Source organism: Ailuropoda melanoleuca, chromosome 6, assembly GCF_002007445.2.
Source record: "Ailuropoda melanoleuca isolate Jingjing chromosome 6, ASM200744v2, whole genome shotgun sequence".
In the NCBI taxonomy this organism is placed as follows: Eukaryota; Metazoa; Chordata; class Mammalia; order Carnivora; family Ursidae; genus Ailuropoda; species Ailuropoda melanoleuca.
In genome coordinates, this window is record NC_048223.1 from 31177579 (window position 1) to 31198245 (window position 20667).

The window sequence follows — 20667 nt, forward strand, 5'->3', positions numbered from 1 at the left end:
ATGGATTATTCTTTGAGATGCAGCACGTAGTTGTATCAGTGTTCGTGGTCCTGCTCTGAAATATATGGCACGAAGCAAGACAGCCACAGGTGTTTGTAGAATAAATGAACTCTTAGGTGCCCCCCAAAACACAGCACTAAATCACAGTAGGTAGATGCATGAACTCAAAGGTACGTGAATGCCTTTCTGGCAAAGGGTTTAAGATTATTTGTGGAGTCTTGAGATTTTTACCTAATAGTTCGGTTAATAGTTGATATCATTCCAAAGATAACGGACTAAGAATGTGTATCCAAAATTCCTTATATTTGTCTGCAGTAAATCTAAGCCTTAGTAGGCTGCTCATCTCTGACCTTCAAAGAGAGCAGTACTTTTCCAGAAATAGACACAGCTAAGCATTGACTTAATTCATATTCTCAAGACCTGGAACTTGTGTCTCCAGGCAATGAGTTTGGGGAAAATGTGCCCTAAAATGAGGAAGGCAGCATGCCCTAGCCTGAAGGGCTTGATATTACTCACAGGTTTGTTTGAAGAGAAGTGAAATATCATGTACCATGTGATCCCATCATATGCTGAAAGAAGCTGTCCATGCTCACTTCCTTCAGTGAATGACTTTCTAGGTGAGAGACACTCTTAATAGAGCCTGTTTCTGGGGGACATTATGAATAGCTAATTGGCCCGTCATGGGTAGAAAATCCCCGAGGATGGTCAGCTGCGCACAGAGGGCCTAGAGACACTAAAATAATTGCCTTAATATGAAAACATGTTAACTAAAGACGCGGGAGAGTAATTTAACCTGAATTGGAAGTAATTTTGAAGTTGGTTAGGGTTTACTCTGGGGTTAATTAGATGGCTTTTGTTGTGCTGTTTAGGGTCATATCTTTGTCCCTGGCTATTCACATATATCTGTGAATATATTATTCTTCATGACTTAGGCTTCACGCACATTATTAAACATAAGATGTTTGTTACCCGAGGTCCCAATGGTAACTTCTTTTCCCGTGAATTGGAATGCATAGATGTAACCGTGCCTACAGTAAATAGCCATCACCACCCTTCCTGCCCCCAGGAACCCTCCACCCCACTCTCAGTAGAGGTATTTACTTAGGGTGTCATCTGTGACCCTAGAGGACACTGGGTTAGTTCCTGGATTCTTCAGTGGGGGCTTATGGGTCTTCAGGGAGTCTGTAAGTCAGCCCTCCGGAATCAGGAGCAAAACTTTGTATGTTATGTGTCTCGGTCCCTTCTCCCTAGTGTGACTCCATGGAGTTTTTATCAAAATTAGGTGACCTCCAACAAGGCTTAATGGTAGCTTTGCCCTTTACACTTCACCCTATCCTGCCAACACACATATTCATAAGGGAGAATCCTGGCTTAAAGCAGAGGCTGGCCACTGCTGACTGGCTTGAGTTGTCAAGGCGGGGCGCCTCCTGAGGTCAATTAGTTAGGGAGTGGCTGGCTGGGGAAGAGAGGGGGGAAATGATAGTGAATATGCCCTAGGTAAAGGCTTTCAAATTTTTCAAAAACAAAACAAAACAAAAAGCCAATTAAGCCGGCCACTGCCAAGTTGGTCAATTTACCATAATAGAGAGAAAAATGAGGCCTCCTCACTGGGTACTTAGGACGTGATATGTGATAACTTGCATACTTTAACTGGCACACAGTAGGTGCTGAATGTGTATGAGCTCCCACTGTATGCCGTCTCCTCCTCCACAGGCTTGTGACTCCAAGTGTGGAGTGAAGTTGGCTGTTTGCCTTTTTCCCAGAGTTCATTGCAAAGGTCTTCTCTTCCTGGGTCTGGCTGTAGGCAGCGGGCGTCATACACCTGCCCGTCTCCAGGGGCCCCATTTGCAGACTGCGGTCTGAGTGACGCCCCCAGAGCTGTGCAGCTTGGTGGCCCTTCTCTATTCTTTTTTTTTTTTTTTCTTTTTCGATGGCCCTCTTTTGTGTCTTCACTGTTGATTGTGTTTTGTAGGCATCAGATCTAAACCACTTATACTTGTCAACACGTCCGTGGCCGCCACTGTGGCTTCCAACAGCAGACTCTCTGTTGGCACTTCTCTCCTCTCACTCCTAACTCCTCTAGCTTTTCTCACACTTCTTAACTTGTGTTAGAAAAGCATTGGCCAGGGGCGCCTGGGTGGCTCAGCCATTAAGTGTCTGCCTTCGGCTCAGGTCATGTTCCCAGGGTCCTGGGATCAAGCCCCGCATTGGGCTTCCTGCTTGGTGGGAAGCCTGCTTCTCCCTCTCACACTCCCCCTGCTTGTGTTCCCTCTCTCGCTGTCTCTGTCAAATAAATAAATAAAAATCTTTAAAAAAGAAAGAAAGAAAGAAAGAAAGAAAGAAAGAAAGAAAGAAAGAAAAAAAGAAAAAGAAAAAGAAAAAGAAAAAGAAAAAGAAAAAGAAAAAGAAAAAGAAAAAGAAAGAAAAAGAAAAAGAAAAAGAAAAAGAAAAAGAAAGAGAGAAAGAAAAGCATTGGCCAGCCCAGCAAAGGACTTCTTTCCATCTGAGATGTAAAAGGGTTCATCACATGGCTTTCGGGCCCTGTTTTTCTCAAGGAAACTCCTTTCAGATTTATTGAAGGGCTGTTCCTTCACTGTCACAGAAATTGTGTGTGTGTGCGTGTGTGTGCACGTGTGTGTGGGGGGGTGGGGGGGCTGATTTTTTGTTTTCTAGCCAGTCCTATTGTTTTTACCTCATTTCAGGTCAGTGTTCTCTGCCTTGAGTGCACGTTAGAATATCTGGGTAGCTTCAAAAAATTCTGATGCTCACACTACCATCCAGAATAATTAAATCAGTGTATCTGGAAGTGGGACTCAGACCCCATTATTTTTTAAACCTCCCTAGGTGATTGATTCTAACATGGCCTCAAAGTTGGTAACTACTAGTACAGGCTAAAATCCTAAAATGAGAGAAGGCTGAGTTCCACTTCATAGAGGCTTGATTTTATATTTAAAAACAACAAAAGCTTCCTAACCAGCAAATACATGTTTGTTTGTGTGAAACATACGCTATACCAAAAAAAAAAAAAAAGAAAGAAAGAAAGAAAGAAAGAAAAATTTACATAAACAAAACATGACCCAGATTTTTGTTGTTTTACCCATGTCTTATAGAGAAACCTAAAGGGTTAAATTAGTTCCTTCACAAATAGATCCAAATCTAACTATTGTAGAAAAAATATATATATTCATTGTTGTGTTAGTCCCAGATTGAACACAAAGTTCAGAGAGCATTTTGGCCTGTATTTTTAGCTTAGCATAGAGCTCTTGGTCTGGGAGACAAATTTCAAAATAGTTTGTTGCCTAAAAATACACTTCCTGAAATGAACTTGAGGCCTGAGAGGGATGAATGTTTTTTTTTTTTTTATCTTCTATATTTAATGTTACCACAAGAAAGCAAATCTCAAATTTATATATGTTTGTATTTTTAGAGACCCAGGAAACAGGTGCTATGCCCAAGCATCAAGGAGGGTTTCGTGGCAAAGTGTGGATGGCAGAAATCAAAAATTCACGGGACGGGGAGAGACCGTGGGAGGGCATTGAAGTCCTTTGTCTGGCTTTAGGCAGGAGCGTACTTGACACAGGGAGGAGAGGAGGAGGCTGTCCTCCAGCCTTTCCAAGGGAGAAACACACCTCCCAGCTTCCTAATAGCCAGTGGCTGGTCCACTCCTACAGGGGTCTAGGTGCATAATCTTTCTTAGTCTAGCCTGTAAGTGTCTCTGAGCTCATGTTTGTGGACCAAATGCCTCATAGCCTTGTCATACTTCACTTGACTCTCCAAACTCATCTGTTCAATTTCCACTTTTGCCAATAAAAATGGATCTCTTGGAGGAAGAAGATGGGGAAGGCAATGTTACACCTTTGTTAATGGTCTCTCAACACATAGCACATGTTTTGCTAAGAATGATCTGTCTTTAGTATGGTATGGTTGACTGTGAATGAATATTGCATTACCACCCTCCCCATCTCAGTGAAGAAGTTTTATATCCTTTCCCACTTGGTGTAAAGAACCAAATGTGAACTTCTTATATTCAGTCCTTGTGAATTCACTATTCGTTCACTCATTCAACAAAGACTTTGGGGTACCTTCTACGGAGTGGGTCCTCTTCTTGGCACTAGAGACCTGGTATGTAAACAAGGCAGACAAAAGCTCGCGGAGCTTGCATTTTTGTGGATAGATTATAAACAAGTAAGTGAGTGAGATAGTTGTGCAGGAGATAAAACAGAATCCTGTGGTAGTTACTTGTGGGCTGCTTTAGATTGAGGAGGTGACATTAACGGGAAACCACAAAGGTGACCAAGGGAATAGCAAGTGAAAGCTTCTGGGGAGGAAGGAACTCGTCTTCTTCCGGGGAAGGCCCATGTGTCCCAAAAGGTAATGAGTAAGGAGTAAATGGGTTGGTGGTGGGGGATGACATCAGAGAGGCGAGGGGAGCAGACTCTCAGGGTGGAACTCAGCTTTTCCTCACCTGCAGGACTCCAGTGCTCTGAGCCTCACCGATGTTTGGGATTCTGTCTCAGAGACAGTCAGTGTTGGTTAATCACGTAATTTCCCTCAAGGCAATAGGGCGAAATTAGAACCAGTCTCTTGCAAAGAAGGCCCTTAGAGCTCTTCTGCACGTCAAGAGAATGAAGGCAGAGCCTTGCCTCACCCAGTGTCTCCTCTGAGTTGGCCAACACCCTTCTGCACTGCACAGCTCCTCTCCATTGTGACCTGTCTCTGCCCATTTGGGTGGTGACTCTTGTCAGGATCCCATATTCTCTGTGCTTCTCTCTATTTGGGTTACCCTACCCTCATCTATTTCCTCGTCTGTCTACTCAACTAAGTGATAATTTCCTTAAGGTAGCATTCTCTGTGCTCCTAGCACCCAGCACTATGCAGTGGACCAATCCGATGGATGTTTCTTGATTGAACAATTGTGTTTGGATTTAGAGTGCCTCACAGTAATCACTGACAAAAGCAAGAAGTTACTCAGACCTCCCCCCCCAACCCCAGCCACACCCCCCTGCAATGGCTTTCATTACAAATTGCCTACATGAAGGAAATTCTAATCTGAGGTGAAGGTATTATTTTGGTTGATTTGAAATTGCATAACATCATCAGGAATTCATTGGCAGGCTGCCTAGCAGGGAGATAACTGATTTAATGTCTTTCTTTTCCCTCCCCAGTTAATAATGACATGATGGTCACTGACAACAATGGTGTCATCAAATTTCCACAATTGTGTAAATTTTGCGATGTGAGATCTTCCACCTGTGACAATCAGAAATCCTGCGTGAGCAACTGCAGCATTACATCCATCTGTGAGAAGCCACATGAAGTCTGTCTGGCGGTCTGGTAAGGTGGCCTTTGAAAATCCCGCTTTTCCCCCTTTTGTAAGTGATGCACGCTGTGGTATATAGAGTCAAGGCTGTCTCCATGCCCTCTCACACATCCCTTTCCTTCAGGCCATCTCTCTTTCAATGATTACATGTAATTTCTGGAGATATTCTGTAATGCTCAGATACACACACCCGTGTGCATCTATATATATGTGCGTGTGACGGTACATAAGATGACCTTTAATATTTACAATAAATTCGGGGCCCCATCCTTGTATGAAGGAGAGAGACATTTGCCACTTGTTTTAATTGACATCTGCTTGGTACCCCAAAGTGACACCAGGAGCTGTGTTCTTCTGAGACATCTCAGTCTTGTTCTGTGGAAGGAGAGGAGAGGAAAGGTTGGCTGTTGGAAGAGGAAAGTCTTTGTCAAAAAAAGGGAAGCTTTTTGGAGATCCAGAAAAACAACCCATTGTTTACTCAGAAGCCCTGGCCGGGTCACTCAGCACCACAGGCTACATGCAACATCTTTTTGGATCAATACTGCGTATTTCTCTTAGATCACATTCCCTCAATATTCTCTGTGTCTCTTTCTCTCTCTCTCTCCCTCCATATTACCTCCATATTCTCTCTCTCTCTCTCCTTCCCTTCCTGTCCCTCTCCCTCTCATTCCCCCACCGTAACACACACACACACACACACACACACACACACACACATATACGTGGTGTTCACAAATCCTTTGATTCCTTCATAGTTACAGATTGGGAGTATGAGCAAGAGATAAAAGGAAAAAAGAGATTAAACGAGCCCCCATTTTATAAAAATGTATAAATTCATTAATGAAATATAACATTTGCAGACTTATTCTGATGTTTTGAATTTATCAGCCAACTTTTTTTTTTTTTAAGTAACCTATGTGTCTCCTGGCCAATTGGCAAATGAGAATATAAACCCAAATCTCCCCCGTCCCCCGCACTTTGGGGGAAGAAGTCTTTTGACCACATATAGTTAGCCTTGATGATAGATCTGGAAAGCTTGGGATTTCCGTACGTACTGCAATGAGCTAGTTTCTTAAGCACTAACAGGCTGTTAACAGCAAAGAGTTTCGTGACGCTTTGCTGTACCTGCCAACTTCATTCAGGTCCTATTCTGAGCAGTGCTTTTGCAAAAGGGATTTTGACAAAGATGGCGTCCAGAGGCAAAGGGGCCAGTGTGATTGCAGGCTGAGGAAGTTTACGCTGTGAGGAATGACCAGTGGAATCAGACACAGCGAGTCCAGCAGAGAGAAGATATGGATGGGTTCTGTTGAGAGATGCTGGAAGGGCTCTCAAGTGGAAAATATAATAAACTTGTTCTGTGTCATTCTGAAGGGCAGAAAGAGTATCTGTAAAATTTACCAGGGGACAGACTTCAGTCTAAGTTTAAACATTTTCACAATCATGGTTTCCTAACAGCAAAGCAGGCTTCCTCCTCTGAGGAGTCAAAGTTCAGGAGACGCTGGGGGAGCACCCATCAAGTCTAGTGCAAGAAAGATTGAGACACCAGATTGGGTGACCTCAACGCTTCCTTCTTTGCTTCTGCTCTCTGCTGACCCTCTTTGCTTGAATATGCACCGCGGCATGGGAGCTTATTTCTGCTACCTCAGACAGCCTCATCTAGTAAAGACATTTGTTCTTGACCCCTCATACAAACCCCAGTGATTGAAGGTGAATCAAGTCTCTCTGGGATTCCAGTCTCTGGAATGAGGCGTTAGGTTACTCGCTGTCTCAGAAAATGGGAGCGTGTAGGGGAAAGGAAACCTCCCTGTCTCCTCACTGTTCCCACCAGGAAGAGTTAATACAGTGAAAGTTGTTTTTACCTGTCTCGGCAAAGATAAATACTCCTGTGGAGTGGAATGTCAGTATGGAGAAAGGGAAGTGAGAGGTGCCATGGCACACCTCACGGATGCCCCCTCAGCTCTGAGGTGCTTCCCCTCTCAGTAGCTGCTGAGGGATCACCCTGAGTCCCTCCAGGGGACTACGCCCCCTACCCCCGCTGACTGGAGCTTCTTCCCTCTTTGGGCCCCTCCTCAAGTTTGCTCCCTCCATAGGCAGCCAGCATCCCATGACTGGTTGATGCCAGGGTCCAAAATGGCTGGCCACTTCACCTCCTTCAGGACAGCTCTGACTGGCCATCTTAGCTTCACGGCTTCCGAGGGATCAGTGAGTCAGTTGCTGTGATCTGCACTGTGGTTCCAGCCCCATGGTGTGCGGTGCCGCTTCCCTTACAGAGGCCTCTCTGAAAACTTTCTGCACATAAATCACACAGCCTTAAGGTCTGTTTCCAGGGAACCCAAACGAAAGCGAGATGTGGAAACTGAAAGGCTCTACCCCGGTAGTACATTGCAATGCCTTTATTAGTCTTAGCATGCTTTTCATTCATTCACTGATTCGTTTGTTCATTTAAACTGATGGCAGTTGTGCACCCGTACCATGTCAAATGTCTAAGTCCTTTCCAAGGATTTGTGGAACCAGTATTAATTTTATTATCGTGGTTCTTTTGTGAGTGGATAGTGACAAACCTCTTCAATGGCTCAGAGCAAATGTTTCAGGATGAAGAAAAAGCCTGTATTTGGTTCATTGTATTTTCCCTTCCTATGCTCAACCGTATCCAAAGATATTTTGCAAAGTTGGCTCTGCCTCCCAGGGAGCTCTATTATAGGAGTGAGTGGAGAACGCAGGAAGTTCTAACTGAATTTACTCTCTGCAATTTTAGTCCTCTAAGCAGTGCGTGGGTGGAAGGCAAGAGGCTCTGGAAGAGCTGCCCAGTGGTTATAGAGCGGCTTTACCTCAGGGCTCACAGTTCCTTCCTCGTTCCTTTCTTTGGCCTCTAGAAGCTTCTTAAGGAAGAGACACCATGCTTTTACCTGGAGACACCGAAGACTCAGCATGCCTTCATTTTGTTATTCAAACCAGAAAACAGCCCTCCTTGGGCAAACACACACACACACACACACACACACACACACACCACTGTGGAGACAGGGAGGAAGGTGCTCTTGTTTCATGGCTGCCATTTTTGCCAAGACTTCCCAAGAGCTTTGTGGTTAAGGATAAGTGAATTTTTAAACAATACATAGTTTGTTATGTCATCATGCCAAGTGTCACGCAGTTCCCTGCTAGCCATGCTGGAATAAGGATTCCGATTGTGGTGCTTCCTTTACCAGTATAGACCTACTTAGCAAGGGCTCGCTCCTTTTGCACCCGCTGGAGTGTTAGTTCGAGAACCAGAACCTTTGGGCTCCTTCACCAAAGGCACGCATTTCTCTGCTGGAGCCAGCACTGGGTTGCACGGACGTCAGCCACATTGACTCCATTCCTAGTTGGACTGTTCCATCTGCACCCTCGCTTCTGCTCTTCTTATCCCCTTGTTGACCTCTTGTCCTTTAGTGTCTGGAATGAAGCACTACAGCGGCGGTGCCCTCAACGGGAATCTTTCCCTGTGCATGGGGCCTCACTTGTTTTCCAAGGGAAGGCTGTGCTTTCCCTGCTTCTTGCTTCCAGCCTGCCTCCCATTTTGCATGCTGCAAACAGTGAGCTTGGGGGGGGGGTTGGGGAGCGGCTGGTGAGTGTGAGCTGGCATGTGGGCGCCAGTGGACCCTCAACTGCAGGCACTCAGAATCCTTCCCAGGGAAGATGATGTTTGCAAAACTGGCCGCCATTCAGGCCTGACTAGCCCTTCCCTAGACTTCCCTCCAGATGCAGAGAGGACCATTCAAGACAACAGGTATTTTGTATCTGAAAAGGTCAGAGATGGGAGGAGAGAGGTCAGAGGAACTTTGGTGTTGGACAGAGTCATCCTAGATGGCAAGTTGACGAGAGAAGCAGACTGAAAGAGGCAGAGAATGATGCCCTTTTCCAAGGATGCCAGGCTTTTGTTTTGGCTTTTGCAATTATAATAGTGGGCATTTATCATGTCATTGTTAAACATATTGTAAACCTAGAGCCCACAGAGCACTTTCTACGGCCTCCTCCGTAAAGTGCCACATGAGAGCTTCTCGAGCCCTTAGCTCGGTTAGGCTTCAGATACATGAAGTGAAGGGATACTAAATGTGGAAGTAACTCGTCCATGACAGCATGAAAGATTACACTGAACCGTAAATGAAGAAAACCTTGCAGTTCTTTCCCATGTGTTTTCATTTTTCCCCCTTCCGTTCCTTTCTGTGAGTCGGGGAAATTGCCAGTGCTTCGTCTAGGAAGTGTGTTCCGTTCTGTCCGCACAGCCAGCCGCTGACATGGTATGTGCCCTCACACGGAGCTCTCCGGGGCCCAGCAAACAGACTCGAGGAACTGCCACCACGCTCCTGGGAATGCTCCTGGAGCACAGTTTAGTTAGACATGACCCGGATCCTGTGAGATAAACTGGGGATGCCATGTGAGCCTGGCAGGGTTTTCAGGATGGAAGGTTTAACCCTGAGGACCTCGCAGGCCTCGGTTTACCATGCCTTCCTGTCTCCTGGTTTAATTAAGACATAATGTGTAAGGTTCTCCAGCCGGACAGCCCCCAGGGAAAGCCTTCATGTTTATACTCATACATGGGTTTTGAGAACACACAATGGAAAAAGCGAAATGAGTAGAAAAAGCACAGGAGACTAAAGGACAACCTGTTAACGTGGCAGAACAGGAACCAGCTGCCATTGTTCGAACAGCTTTGGGAAGGAAAAGAGTTCAGATTGCTTTTCTGCCCAGGAGGTCGTATTTCTCCATTCTCCTTTTTTTCTCTTCTCTCCCCTGCCATGAACCTCTGCACCCTAGGAGAAAGAATGATGAGAACATAACACTGGAGACGCTTTGCCATGACCCCAAGGACACCTACCACGGAATCGTTCTCGAAGATTCTGCTTCTCCAAAGTGTATTATGAAGGAAAAAAAGGTGTTGGGCGAGACTTTCTTTATGTGTTCCTGTAGCTCCGACGAGTGCAATGACTACATCATCTTCTCGGAAGGTGAGTTTTCTTCCCTTGAGGGTCAGGAGCCCAGCTTCCTCTGTGTCTGTCTCTTGACCCTGGTTCGCAGACTCACACTCCGGCTTCTGGGACTGGAGAGGCAGCTTGCACCCTGTGGATTAGGAACCCAGTTACCGGGCGGGATGAGTTGCTTCACGAGTGACAGGGTTGGTTCTGGCCCACAGCCAGTCTGGCTTATAGGACCCACGTTATTATTCGCCTTCAACCGACAGCTGTGGTTTTCCACGCAGTCCCTGGAGTAGCAGCAGCCGCACCCGAGAAATTGCCAGCAACGCAGAACCTGGGGCCCCAGGCAAGACTATGGAAGCAGAAACTGTGGGTGCAGGCCCCGCAGTCCGTGTTTGGGCAAGCCCTGAAGGTGATTCGGATGCTGCCCGATTTTGAGAACTGCTGGTCTGGAGATGGGAGGAGGCTGTTAGATATCGGAGGGAGACTTACTTTGAATGAACTCCAGTGGATTTGTGGACCTGTTCTTGGGATTTTTCTGAAGGGTACTTGTTCACGGTCCCATCTGAGAGAAGAGCAGAGGGCAAGTAATAAGCCAGGGTTTACCCATGGAGGCAGAGAAAAGCGAGGTTCGATGCTAGCCTCCGTCTTTGGCGTTCAGGGATTCACTCAGCTTGAAAGGAGGGCACATGTTACTCCTTCAGTTTAAGATGCTATTCAGTGATTTGCAGTTATAAAATAGTGTATGTTCCTTATCAAAAATTCAAACAGTCCAACAGTCTGTAAAAATTTTTAAATGGAAGTCCGTGAACCTCAACCCCTCACTCCTGACCCAATAGATAATCAGTATGGATAGTTTATTGGATGCATACTTGTCTCTATCGTTCATTCATATTATCCCTCCTTACCTCCTTTCTTTCCCTGTTTCCTTCCTCTCTCCCTTCTTCCCTTCTTCAATCCATGTATCCATCCATCCATCTGCCCATCCATCTACCCATCTGTCCATCTGTCCATCTGTCTGTCCGTCCATCTCATACACTCATCCACCTTTCAATGCAAATAGTCGATCATACAGTAAATATTATTTGACAATATTTTTTTCACCCAACCGCTTTTACTCCTCCTTTTAAACAAGACAATGCATATGGATATACTACATGCCTCTTAATTATTGTCTAAAAATTCCATGGTTTGGATTATTTTCTCTGACTGATTTACCCATTCCCCTGTTGGTAGATTATTTAGTTGTCTCCATTTTTCCACCTAATGCTAATTGAATATCTTCATACAAATGTCTTGTACATTTGTGCTAATATTTCTGCAAAATAGGACTTGAATTTCATTTCTAGAAATGAAATTTTGAGTCAGAAGTTATACACATTTTAAATCTGAATAACCACTATTAAATTATTCTCCTCCTCACAAAGATAATCTGAGTATATGGATTTCCATGTCCCTTCTTTAACACTGGAGATCATAAGCCTTTTAATTTTGCCAGTCAGATAGTGAAAATAATATTCTCTTGGTTTTAGGAATGTAAATTCAGAGTCGGGAAAGATTATTTTAGCTCAAAGTAGGTCTGATTCAATAAAAAATTCTTTTAGAACACAAGCTCTGGGTATATACACTATCCCTGCTACTATGTATATCCCAACCGTGGAAAATGATGTCTCAGGCTTTGTGTTTGGTGCTCACCAGCACTGCTGACCCACCTTTTTCCCTCTCTGTGTCTTTCACCTACTGCCATTTCCCTGCTCTTTTTGTCCAGCCCCTTACCGATGTTAACCTCCCAGTGTACAAAGTCAGACGTGTTCATCTTGTCAGCACACCACTTTCTAAAATCACTCCTCCCTCCTATTTTCTCATCCTAAATACTCCATTTCTTTCATTTTTCTTACGTAATTTGAGTTAGGAGGGAAGATGTAACTGTATTAAATCACACTAAAGCATGGTAACACCTGCTATGCTGACTTAACATGTTAACTTTCCCCAAGTAGTTCACCTTTTCAAAGAACTCCCAGTTTAAGCCAAAGGAATTAATCTCTAATAGCAGAATATCCAAACAAGTTTATTACCATCCATGAAGCTTTTCTCTCCTTCTGCATACTGGCTTATCCACAGTGGAAAAGTTTATTTTGTCTAAGGGGACAAAAGTTAATAAATGGCCTGCAAGTTGGAGATATATATATATATCTCCTACTGTAAGCTCTTAAGATAGTCATGACTTTGACTTTCAGTGTATTTCAACTCAGGTGATAATCATGGGCCCATGTCTATATTTTCCCTCTTATTCATTATCAGACTACTTCTTTCCTTATGAGGCGGGGTAATCAGTATAAAGGCCGTTTCTCATTGTACAGCTCAGGAACTCCGGCACAGCTGACGCCTTGGTTGCCTGGATGACTTCAGAGTCTCCTAAAATGCTCCAGGGAATGTTTGCTTTTTCAACATCTCCCTTCTCTGCAGTGGGATAATTCCCCCACCAAAACACCCCATAATTAGCAATATTTGGGGACCCACTTCCTCTCTTATTGCCACCCTCTCTCCCTTACACCGAGGAATGAAATCTCTTGAAGCAATTTTTATTTCTCCACTCCGAGTCAAATAAGATGTCAAGCACAAACACTCTAAAGTGTTTTATGCTGTATTTTTATTAATACAGTACTCTGTTCTTGTTGCCAGATTTCTGATCGGCAAACACAGTGAATGATAATTACTTACGTCTTCCATTTTTTTTAAACATTTAAGAGAAGGGGTGCCTGGGTGGCTTAGTTGCTTAAAGCATCTGACTCTTGATTTCGGCTCAGGTCATGATCTCAGGGTCGTGGAATTGAGCCCCGCGTTGGGCTCCGTGCTCAGTGGGGGAGTCTGCTTGAGATGCTCTCTCTCCCTCCCCCTCTGTCCTTACCTCTCCCAGTCTCAATCTCTCTCTAAAATAATACATAATTTAAAAAAAAAATTAAGGGAAAAAGATGAGCCATGAGATTTTCTTTTTAAACGTGGGTCTTTATTTTCAGTGCTATTATTCGTAATAGCTGACGTTGAGAGAGAATGGATCCTCTCTCTTGCCAAAAGGCAGTGTGTAGAATTCTGAGAAGTCAGGGTCCGGACTCACCCAGACCTCAAGATTCCAGCTAGAAGAGCGGGTATTTGTGTTAGTCCTGATTGACAGCTTAGTGATAGCTATTCATCAGAGGAGACCTGTCAGGCTCCAGGACTGAGCTTAGCATGTGGGAAGAGGGACCCTGGAGCCAACAGCTGCTCTGTTTACTTGTAGATGACATAGCCACTTTGCAAAGACATTATGCAGTTATTGATCTCCCACTGAACTTTAAGAATCAAACACAACCCCTCAGTTGTATTCATTCCATCAATGGTTTCCAAGGGTAGTGAAGACCCTTCCTTTGCAGAGCCCTGAGCAAGATGAGTTTTGCTGTTTCCGGAAAGAGAGAAATAGTCTCTCGTAATCGGTCAAGAGTGAGAGCCCCAGATGGCTTTCCCCGCATTGAAGGCCCGCCCCGTTACTTACTAGCTTTGCCACCTTGGGCCAGTTACCCGCTGTCTCCCTGCTTCCATCCTCTCGTGTGTGAAGTGGAAATAAAAGGGCGGGATGGAGGTGTTGTGCCATTGTCAGGATTGACTAAACGGACGCATGCAGGGCATTTGCGTCCGTGCCCAGCCCAGCCTGAGGAGTCCCCGCTGGCTTTTAGTATTACGCGGGCTCTTTGTACAGGGCTTGGGACTTTTGTGTGAGCCGTGGACAGGACGGTGCAGCCTTGGTCTGCTCCGGCACTGAGCTCGTGTAGTTGAGTTTCGACGATGGTGTGCCGGCAGAGCATTCGGACCCTGCTGGGTGTCGGAGCCTCACCCTGCACACGCCTTCGCAGAGGCAAGGGGAGCATGTCAAGTTAGGATTTCTAATCACAGCTAACCACATCCCTGACATCGCCGGATGATATGACAAATGAGGCACCTTGTTCCTGTTTTGACTCAGAATCACAGCAGGAGGCAGCTAAATAAAACTGGAAAGACTCACAAGTGCTTCTCAGATCAGTGATGAGGGCAATCAAGCTGTCCTTGCTAGAGAGAGTCACTCCCTCTTCTTTTTCTCATCAGGAAGCTCACCTCGGCCACGTGCCCCTCTCACTGAATGGCCGTGCCACTGTCGACCCCCCCTAGTGCTAAGAGTGGGACCTATGGCCCGGGCTGGCTGTGGGGGGCAGGGGTCAAGAAGGTGATGCTGGGAGAGCCCGGCTCTATAGCCAGCACACAGTAGGTGCCTTCTGTCTTACTCCTTCCTCCCTGGGGAAGGGGAGCACTGTGCTGAGGAGTGCAACTCTTCTGAATGCTGAAAACCTTTCATACCCGAAGTCTTGGCTCACCAGCAGTGGCAGCCTTACCAGGGAGCTTATAAGATGTACGCAGCCTCCTGGGCCTATCACACCGGTATCTGCCCTAACAATGTGCTTGGTTATTTCTTTGCAGACTGAAGTATGAAAAGCACTGGTGTGAACTCACCCAGCTGGGCATGGAACCAGAGATGGGTCTTGATAAGTACACGCTGCTGACTTGCTGAGCTGATCAGCCCAAGAGGCACACGCTTGGCCTTCAACCTGGTCATTTGGAAATGAGCTAACGTTACCGTACTCAGTCCATTCATGTATTGCATAGCAGAACTCCCCAGTGAAATGTGGGTGTCTTCCAACAGTGATAGTAAAGGTCATGCTTTTATATACGCCACACACTTTCACTAGCAGATGCATGTAGATATCAAGCACCTTTTAGGTAACATTTCTTTGGTTTCCATGATAATGTTTATGTTAATTTGTCTGTGGGACTGTCCCCTAATATTTCCCGAAGCAAGAAGACATTTAGGAATGCTTTTAAGATGTGATTCTGAATCGGGTCTACCAAGGAGTTGTTTGGCAGTCCTGGGCAGCCCTGGCCAAGTAATAGAGTAACATTAAAAAGAGTTTGCCTGAATCAGTTTGTCCCTTAGTTGTCTGTTATGATCATCTGATGTACGTGGAAAGTGGGAAGGTGACTTATAGGAGCTTCCAGCAACCAGATGACTGGAACCTTGGCCATCCCACCTTTCCCCTTGACTTGGAGCTGAACTGCTCATTCCAGAAATCGAGAGGCACCATGGCTCTGCAAGAAAAGGGAAATAGCATTAAACTCAAGTCCTGAACTTTGAAAAGTCTGGTTTCAAGGCCAGAGACCCAGCCCCTTCCTTAACTGAAGAGCCAGCAAGCTGACACCTTGTCCAAGGCCCAGGCTGTGGAAATTCATAGAATAATTAGAACAGTAGCAGTGACGATCACTGCCCTTGGTTGAGAGTCTAAGTTGGATTGGTCATCTGTGCTAACCACTTGCAGATATGTTGTCTTGTGTCTTAGAGATATATATATATATATATATATATATATATATATTTATTTATTTATTTATTTATTTTAGAGAGGGGGGAGGGAGAGAAAGAGAGAGAGAGAATCCAAAGCAGACTCCCCACCTAGTGTGGAGCCCCAGGCAGGACTTGATCTTGCGACCCTGAGATCATGACCTGAACTGAAATCAAGAGTTGGACACTTAACTGACTGAGCCACCCAGGTGCCTAAGGGACTAGAACTAGGGTTCTAGTTTTTTCAGACATCATGTTTTAGCTTTTTTTTTTTTAATAGCTTTATTGAGGTATAATAGGCAAATACGATTGTAAGATGTTTAAAGTATAAACATACAGGGGCACCTGGGTGGCTCAATCAGTTAAGCATCTGCCTTTGGCTCAGGTCATGATCTCAGGGTCCTGGATAGAGCCCCGCATTGGGCTCTCCCTGCTCAGCGGGGAGCCTGCTTCTCTCTCTCCTGCTCCCCCTGCTTGTGTTCTCTCTGTCAAGTAAACAAATAAAATCTTAAGAAAAAGTATGCACATTCATTATGAAGGGATTCCTGTCATCTGGTTAATGACATCCATCACCTCACGTATTTATTTGTGTGTGTGAGAACATTTAAGCACATTTTAGCAAATTTCGATTCTACAAGACCATTATCAACTACACTCACCGTGTTTTACATTAGATCTTCTGACTTTATTCACCTTATAGCTGAACGTTTGTACCCTTTTGTCAACCTCTCTCTATTTTTCCCACCTTCCAGCCTCTGGCAACCACTTTTCTACTTTCTATGAGTTTGACTTTTTTTTTTTAAGAGTCCGCACATAAGTAATACCATGCCGTATTTATCTTCCTCTGTCTGGCTTATTTGACTTAGCCTAATGCCCTCAAGGTCCATCCATGTTGTTGTGAATGGTAGGATTCTCTTCCTTCCCATAGCTGAGTAATACTCCATTGTGTGTGTGTGTGTGTGTGTGTGGATTCCATATCTTTTTTATCCAGTCACCCATTCAAGGACACTTAGGTTGTTTCTATATCTCAGCTCTTGTGGATACTGCTGCAGCGAGTATGGGAGTGCAGATCGATCTTCGAGATCCTGTTTTTACTTTCTTTGGATATTTACTCTAAAGTGGGATTGCTGGATCATATGGTAGTTCTATTTTTAATTTTTTGAGGAGCCGCCATACCGTTTTCCCAGTGGCTGCACCCATGTACATCGGCACCAACAGGGCAAAAAAGTTTCCTTTGCTCTACTCCCTTGCCAAGGCTTGTTATCTCCTGCCTTTGGGGACTCATAATTTTTTTAATGCTGAAGTGAGTCCCATGAAATAAACTCATCTACACTTTTCATTTTACTTACAAAGAAATGGGTCTCCGGAGAGTGACTTGAGTTTCCCAAGATCTCACCGTTGGTTCTTTACCTTTTGCCCACAGAGAAGCAGAGAATCTTGTGTCTTCTTCGGGGAATGCCCTCACCCTTCCACAGTCAGGTCGGGTGGGGAGTGTAGGCTCTTGGTCAGGCTTACACCCGTGGCGGCGTGCACCCCTCGCCTCCGAGGCTGCCTGGTCTGTGGGCACAGGACTGGTTGCGGAACTACATACAGTACAGACCCACCACTCAGCAAGTCCTTGGCAAGAAATACAACTTAGGCTGACATTCTTCAAGCGCTAGTGACAAATGATGCTTCTAACACAAAGGATGACCAGCAAAATGCTCGTCTTCTGAGCAGCTCAGGGTCCCCCCCCCAGGAAGATGATCTGAGTGCAAATCCCCACTAAGCCACTTATAAACTATCCCTGAGTGAACCACTTCACCTCTGGTTTCCCCTCTGAAAAGTAGGGCTAGAAATCGTGCTTCTTCGGACAGGATTCTTGCGAGGATAAATGGCCTTATTCATGGAGGGGACTTAGAGTGGTCCGTGGCCCAGAGCAAGTGTTCCATAAACCTTGGCTGTAAATAGTTACTATTGCTCCCCTAGATTCAATGTCTTCTCGCTGGATTTAGCCAGATGAGCAAGGAGCTTTGAGGAGTGAAATCAGGGTGATATGCTCACTGTAAGGAATGCTGTTGGGGAAACGGTTGCATTTCTTGTTCTATCCGTGAGGAAGCCAGGAGAAATTTCTCACAGCTGTTCCCCTTAGAAAGAGAGTTTCCATCATGGGGTCCTGTTCGGGTCTGATCTTAAGGACACTCTGAAGCATATAGAGTAGAGGTCAGCAAACTTCTTTGCCAAAGGACCCATTAGTAAATATTTTTTGGCTTTGCAGCCCCTAGAGCCTCTCCCTGTCCCAGCTACTCAGCTCTGCCGTGGAAGCAGCCAGAGACGGCGTATAAACAACTGGATGCAGCTGTGTTCCAATAACACTTCATTTACAAAAACAGACTTCAACCCCTGACGTAGATCGGGCTTTTCGTGTATCCCCCTTCGGCACCAGCTCAGTCGTGCTTCTAGCGAGTACGTGCCTACTGACAACACCCCTGCTTGCCTTGTATCCCACATTTATCTTCCCGTTATCTTCATTGCACCCCCCTTTCACTTTTCTTGTCTTCCTTCCCTACTGTACCTATCTATTGGTTACATGAGATGGTTGTTGTTGTTGTTAAACAGGACGGAGCTCTCAGTAAATACATCAATTATATGTAGTCAACTTAGACACGAGGACTCTAGAAACCACTTCTGACTCCAGGTTCAGCCCATGTGGTTACACAGAGAAGCCGACCCTCCAAAGCAGGCTGCCGCCCAGTGTGCATGCGCTGCTGACATGCCGGCTACGTGCAGACTTCTGCAGTTAGCACGCCCTTGAACCTGAGAGGCTGAGAGGAGAGAGGCAAGGGCTCCCAGTAGCCACAGAGTTTCATTCCTTCCTCTCTCATTGTAGAATTTCTTTTAAATGAAAACAGCCTCTTTGGTTTGCAGGCCTCGCTCTGGCAGGAAGACAAATGATTTTTTTACAGTATCAGACGCGCGGTTTCCTGTCTATGTTTAACTTGCTAGCAGAACATCTCAGCCAGCTGGTTCCCCCTGGACCTATTGTGACCTTAATCACATGGCCTCACGCCATCCAGCAAACCCACCCTGTGTATCGATCACATGCCTCGCCACACTCTATTGACTCGTATTGGTTTCTGAGTCAGAGATGACCCAGGAGCGTGGCCCCCTTTCTCTTAAATCCTGCTTTGTGCTGGTTCTGTCCCAGCATCACAGAGCTGGCTTCTTGGGGGCAACACTTAGCTCTTGCGTGGAAGAAATGAGAAGAATAAATGGTGCTTTGGCGGCTCTGGGGCTTCTGGGTGTGCTGCCTTCGAACTGTGCAGTCGCTGCCCAAAATAGCAGGCTCGTCAGCTGTGCGTTTTTGTTTTAGGAGAAACAAACCAGATTGACTTTCCGGTCGAAATGCAGAAGAAAAAAGTTAAGTGTGGAAAGAGGGTTGTGAGGAGTTGTTAGAAGAGGAAGAAAATTATGGATGGAAGTCCCTCGTTTCATTCCTGGGAAGAGAAATCAGTTATTTGAGGTGATGACTCAGGGCTGAAGGGGCCTTGGGTTGTGAATGAGCTAGGTTAGAAAGCATTCTCTAAATCTGTCAATGCGACCCATGTCTGGCCAAGGAAATAACAAAGGTCGTACATGCCAGAGGGCATCGTGACTCAGTCGAGTGAAGCTTAGAACGTAGTTGTAGCGTCTCCAGGCAAACCAGCTCGCTTCTGTAGATTCTTTTTTTCCCCTAAGCTCCCCAGTAAACAAAATGCCCTGAGGCTACATGTGGTTGCCCGTTGTGACTCTTTCCACGCGGGAACGTCAGTTTAATGTGAATCATGGCAGAGTGGAATCCAGTAAGGGCACGATCTGTCTGGAATCCCCACCGCTGGATGGGAGTGACCAGTGAAACAGTTGGTCTGATAAGGGGGTACGTCTGCCGTCTCTCGTCACGCCCGTGACCACCTCCTCGTGGTCTACAAACAACACACGGATGGGTGATGGCAAAAAGGGTCCACGGAGACCCTTTTGCTACTTTATAGGTGTCCCGGTGTCCCACAGTGGAAAAACACCGGCGAGCTAGCTAACCACCATGAAATTGACTTTCATTTCCGCTCATACTAGACTCCAGGGGCCGTACTTACCACCACTTGGACGTCTGGCTGACATGCTTTTGTAAAACCTTTTCTGATCCTGAAATCACTCCTGCATGGTGCTAATTATGCAAAATATCAGATTTACCAGCCATCATTATACAGTCATTAAGAAGGAACCATTTTGTTTATCTTTTGCTAGAGAACAGCACGAAAACCAGTAAGTGGTTGGAGGGGAAGGCCACTTTGACTTAATTTAAAGGATAAATTGTTAAATATCCCAGTGTTGAGACCTTATCGTCATAGATCTACAGCTAGATTCTCTTGAGATTAGATTATGGAATGATTTACAGAGGAGTGGGGTCCCTCTGTTGTAACATTTCATCACTTCAAGGACATAATTCAAATTTTTACTTAAAAAAAAATACACCTCGTGTTGCCTCATTAGGGTATAGCTAGTTCCAGGGTCAAGAACAATTGATCCTAAAAGTAGGCATTAAAATTCCTTCCATTCCTTCTTTTTTCAGGTACCATCCTATTCAGAATACCTATTTCTCCCATCCAGCTGAAGTCATTGCTCTCTGCCTGGCTACACTTTGGAAACACCTGAGAATCTTTAAAAACTACTTATTAACTGGGTCTTAGGCCTGCAGTTTTAGAATTAATTGGCCTGAGGCCTGGTATCAGGATTTAAAACAAAACAAAACAAAACAAAAAACATCCCCAAGATATTCTAATATGCAGCCAATGTTGGGAACCACTGAACTCAAGACAGTTTGTTCTGCCAAATATTTTTATATTTTTCATCATGTTCCCTGCATAACCTGGAAAAGAATGGTAACAATTAGAGAATGACAACCACCACAGGAAGTAGCTGAAATCCAGCCTCCTAGGTTAGAGGAGAAGAACAACCAAACAAGAGAACTTTATTACCAC

General features: G+C 45.2%; 1 protein-coding gene across 3 annotated transcripts in view; it reads left to right on the top strand.

Annotated features, from left to right (window-relative positions):
* TGFBR2 (transforming growth factor beta receptor 2) overlaps positions 1-20667 on the top strand; it is a 91123-nt gene that overhangs the window by 31661 nt on the left and 38795 nt on the right. For all 3 annotated transcript variants that reach the window (XM_034662118.1, XM_034662119.1, XM_034662121.1), the window contains 2 exons: positions 5166-5334; positions 10115-10305. In XM_034662118.1, the coding sequence (XP_034518009.1) occupies positions 5166-5334; positions 10115-10305 (360 nt within the window). The remainder of the gene's footprint in view (positions 1-5165; positions 5335-10114; positions 10306-20667) is intronic.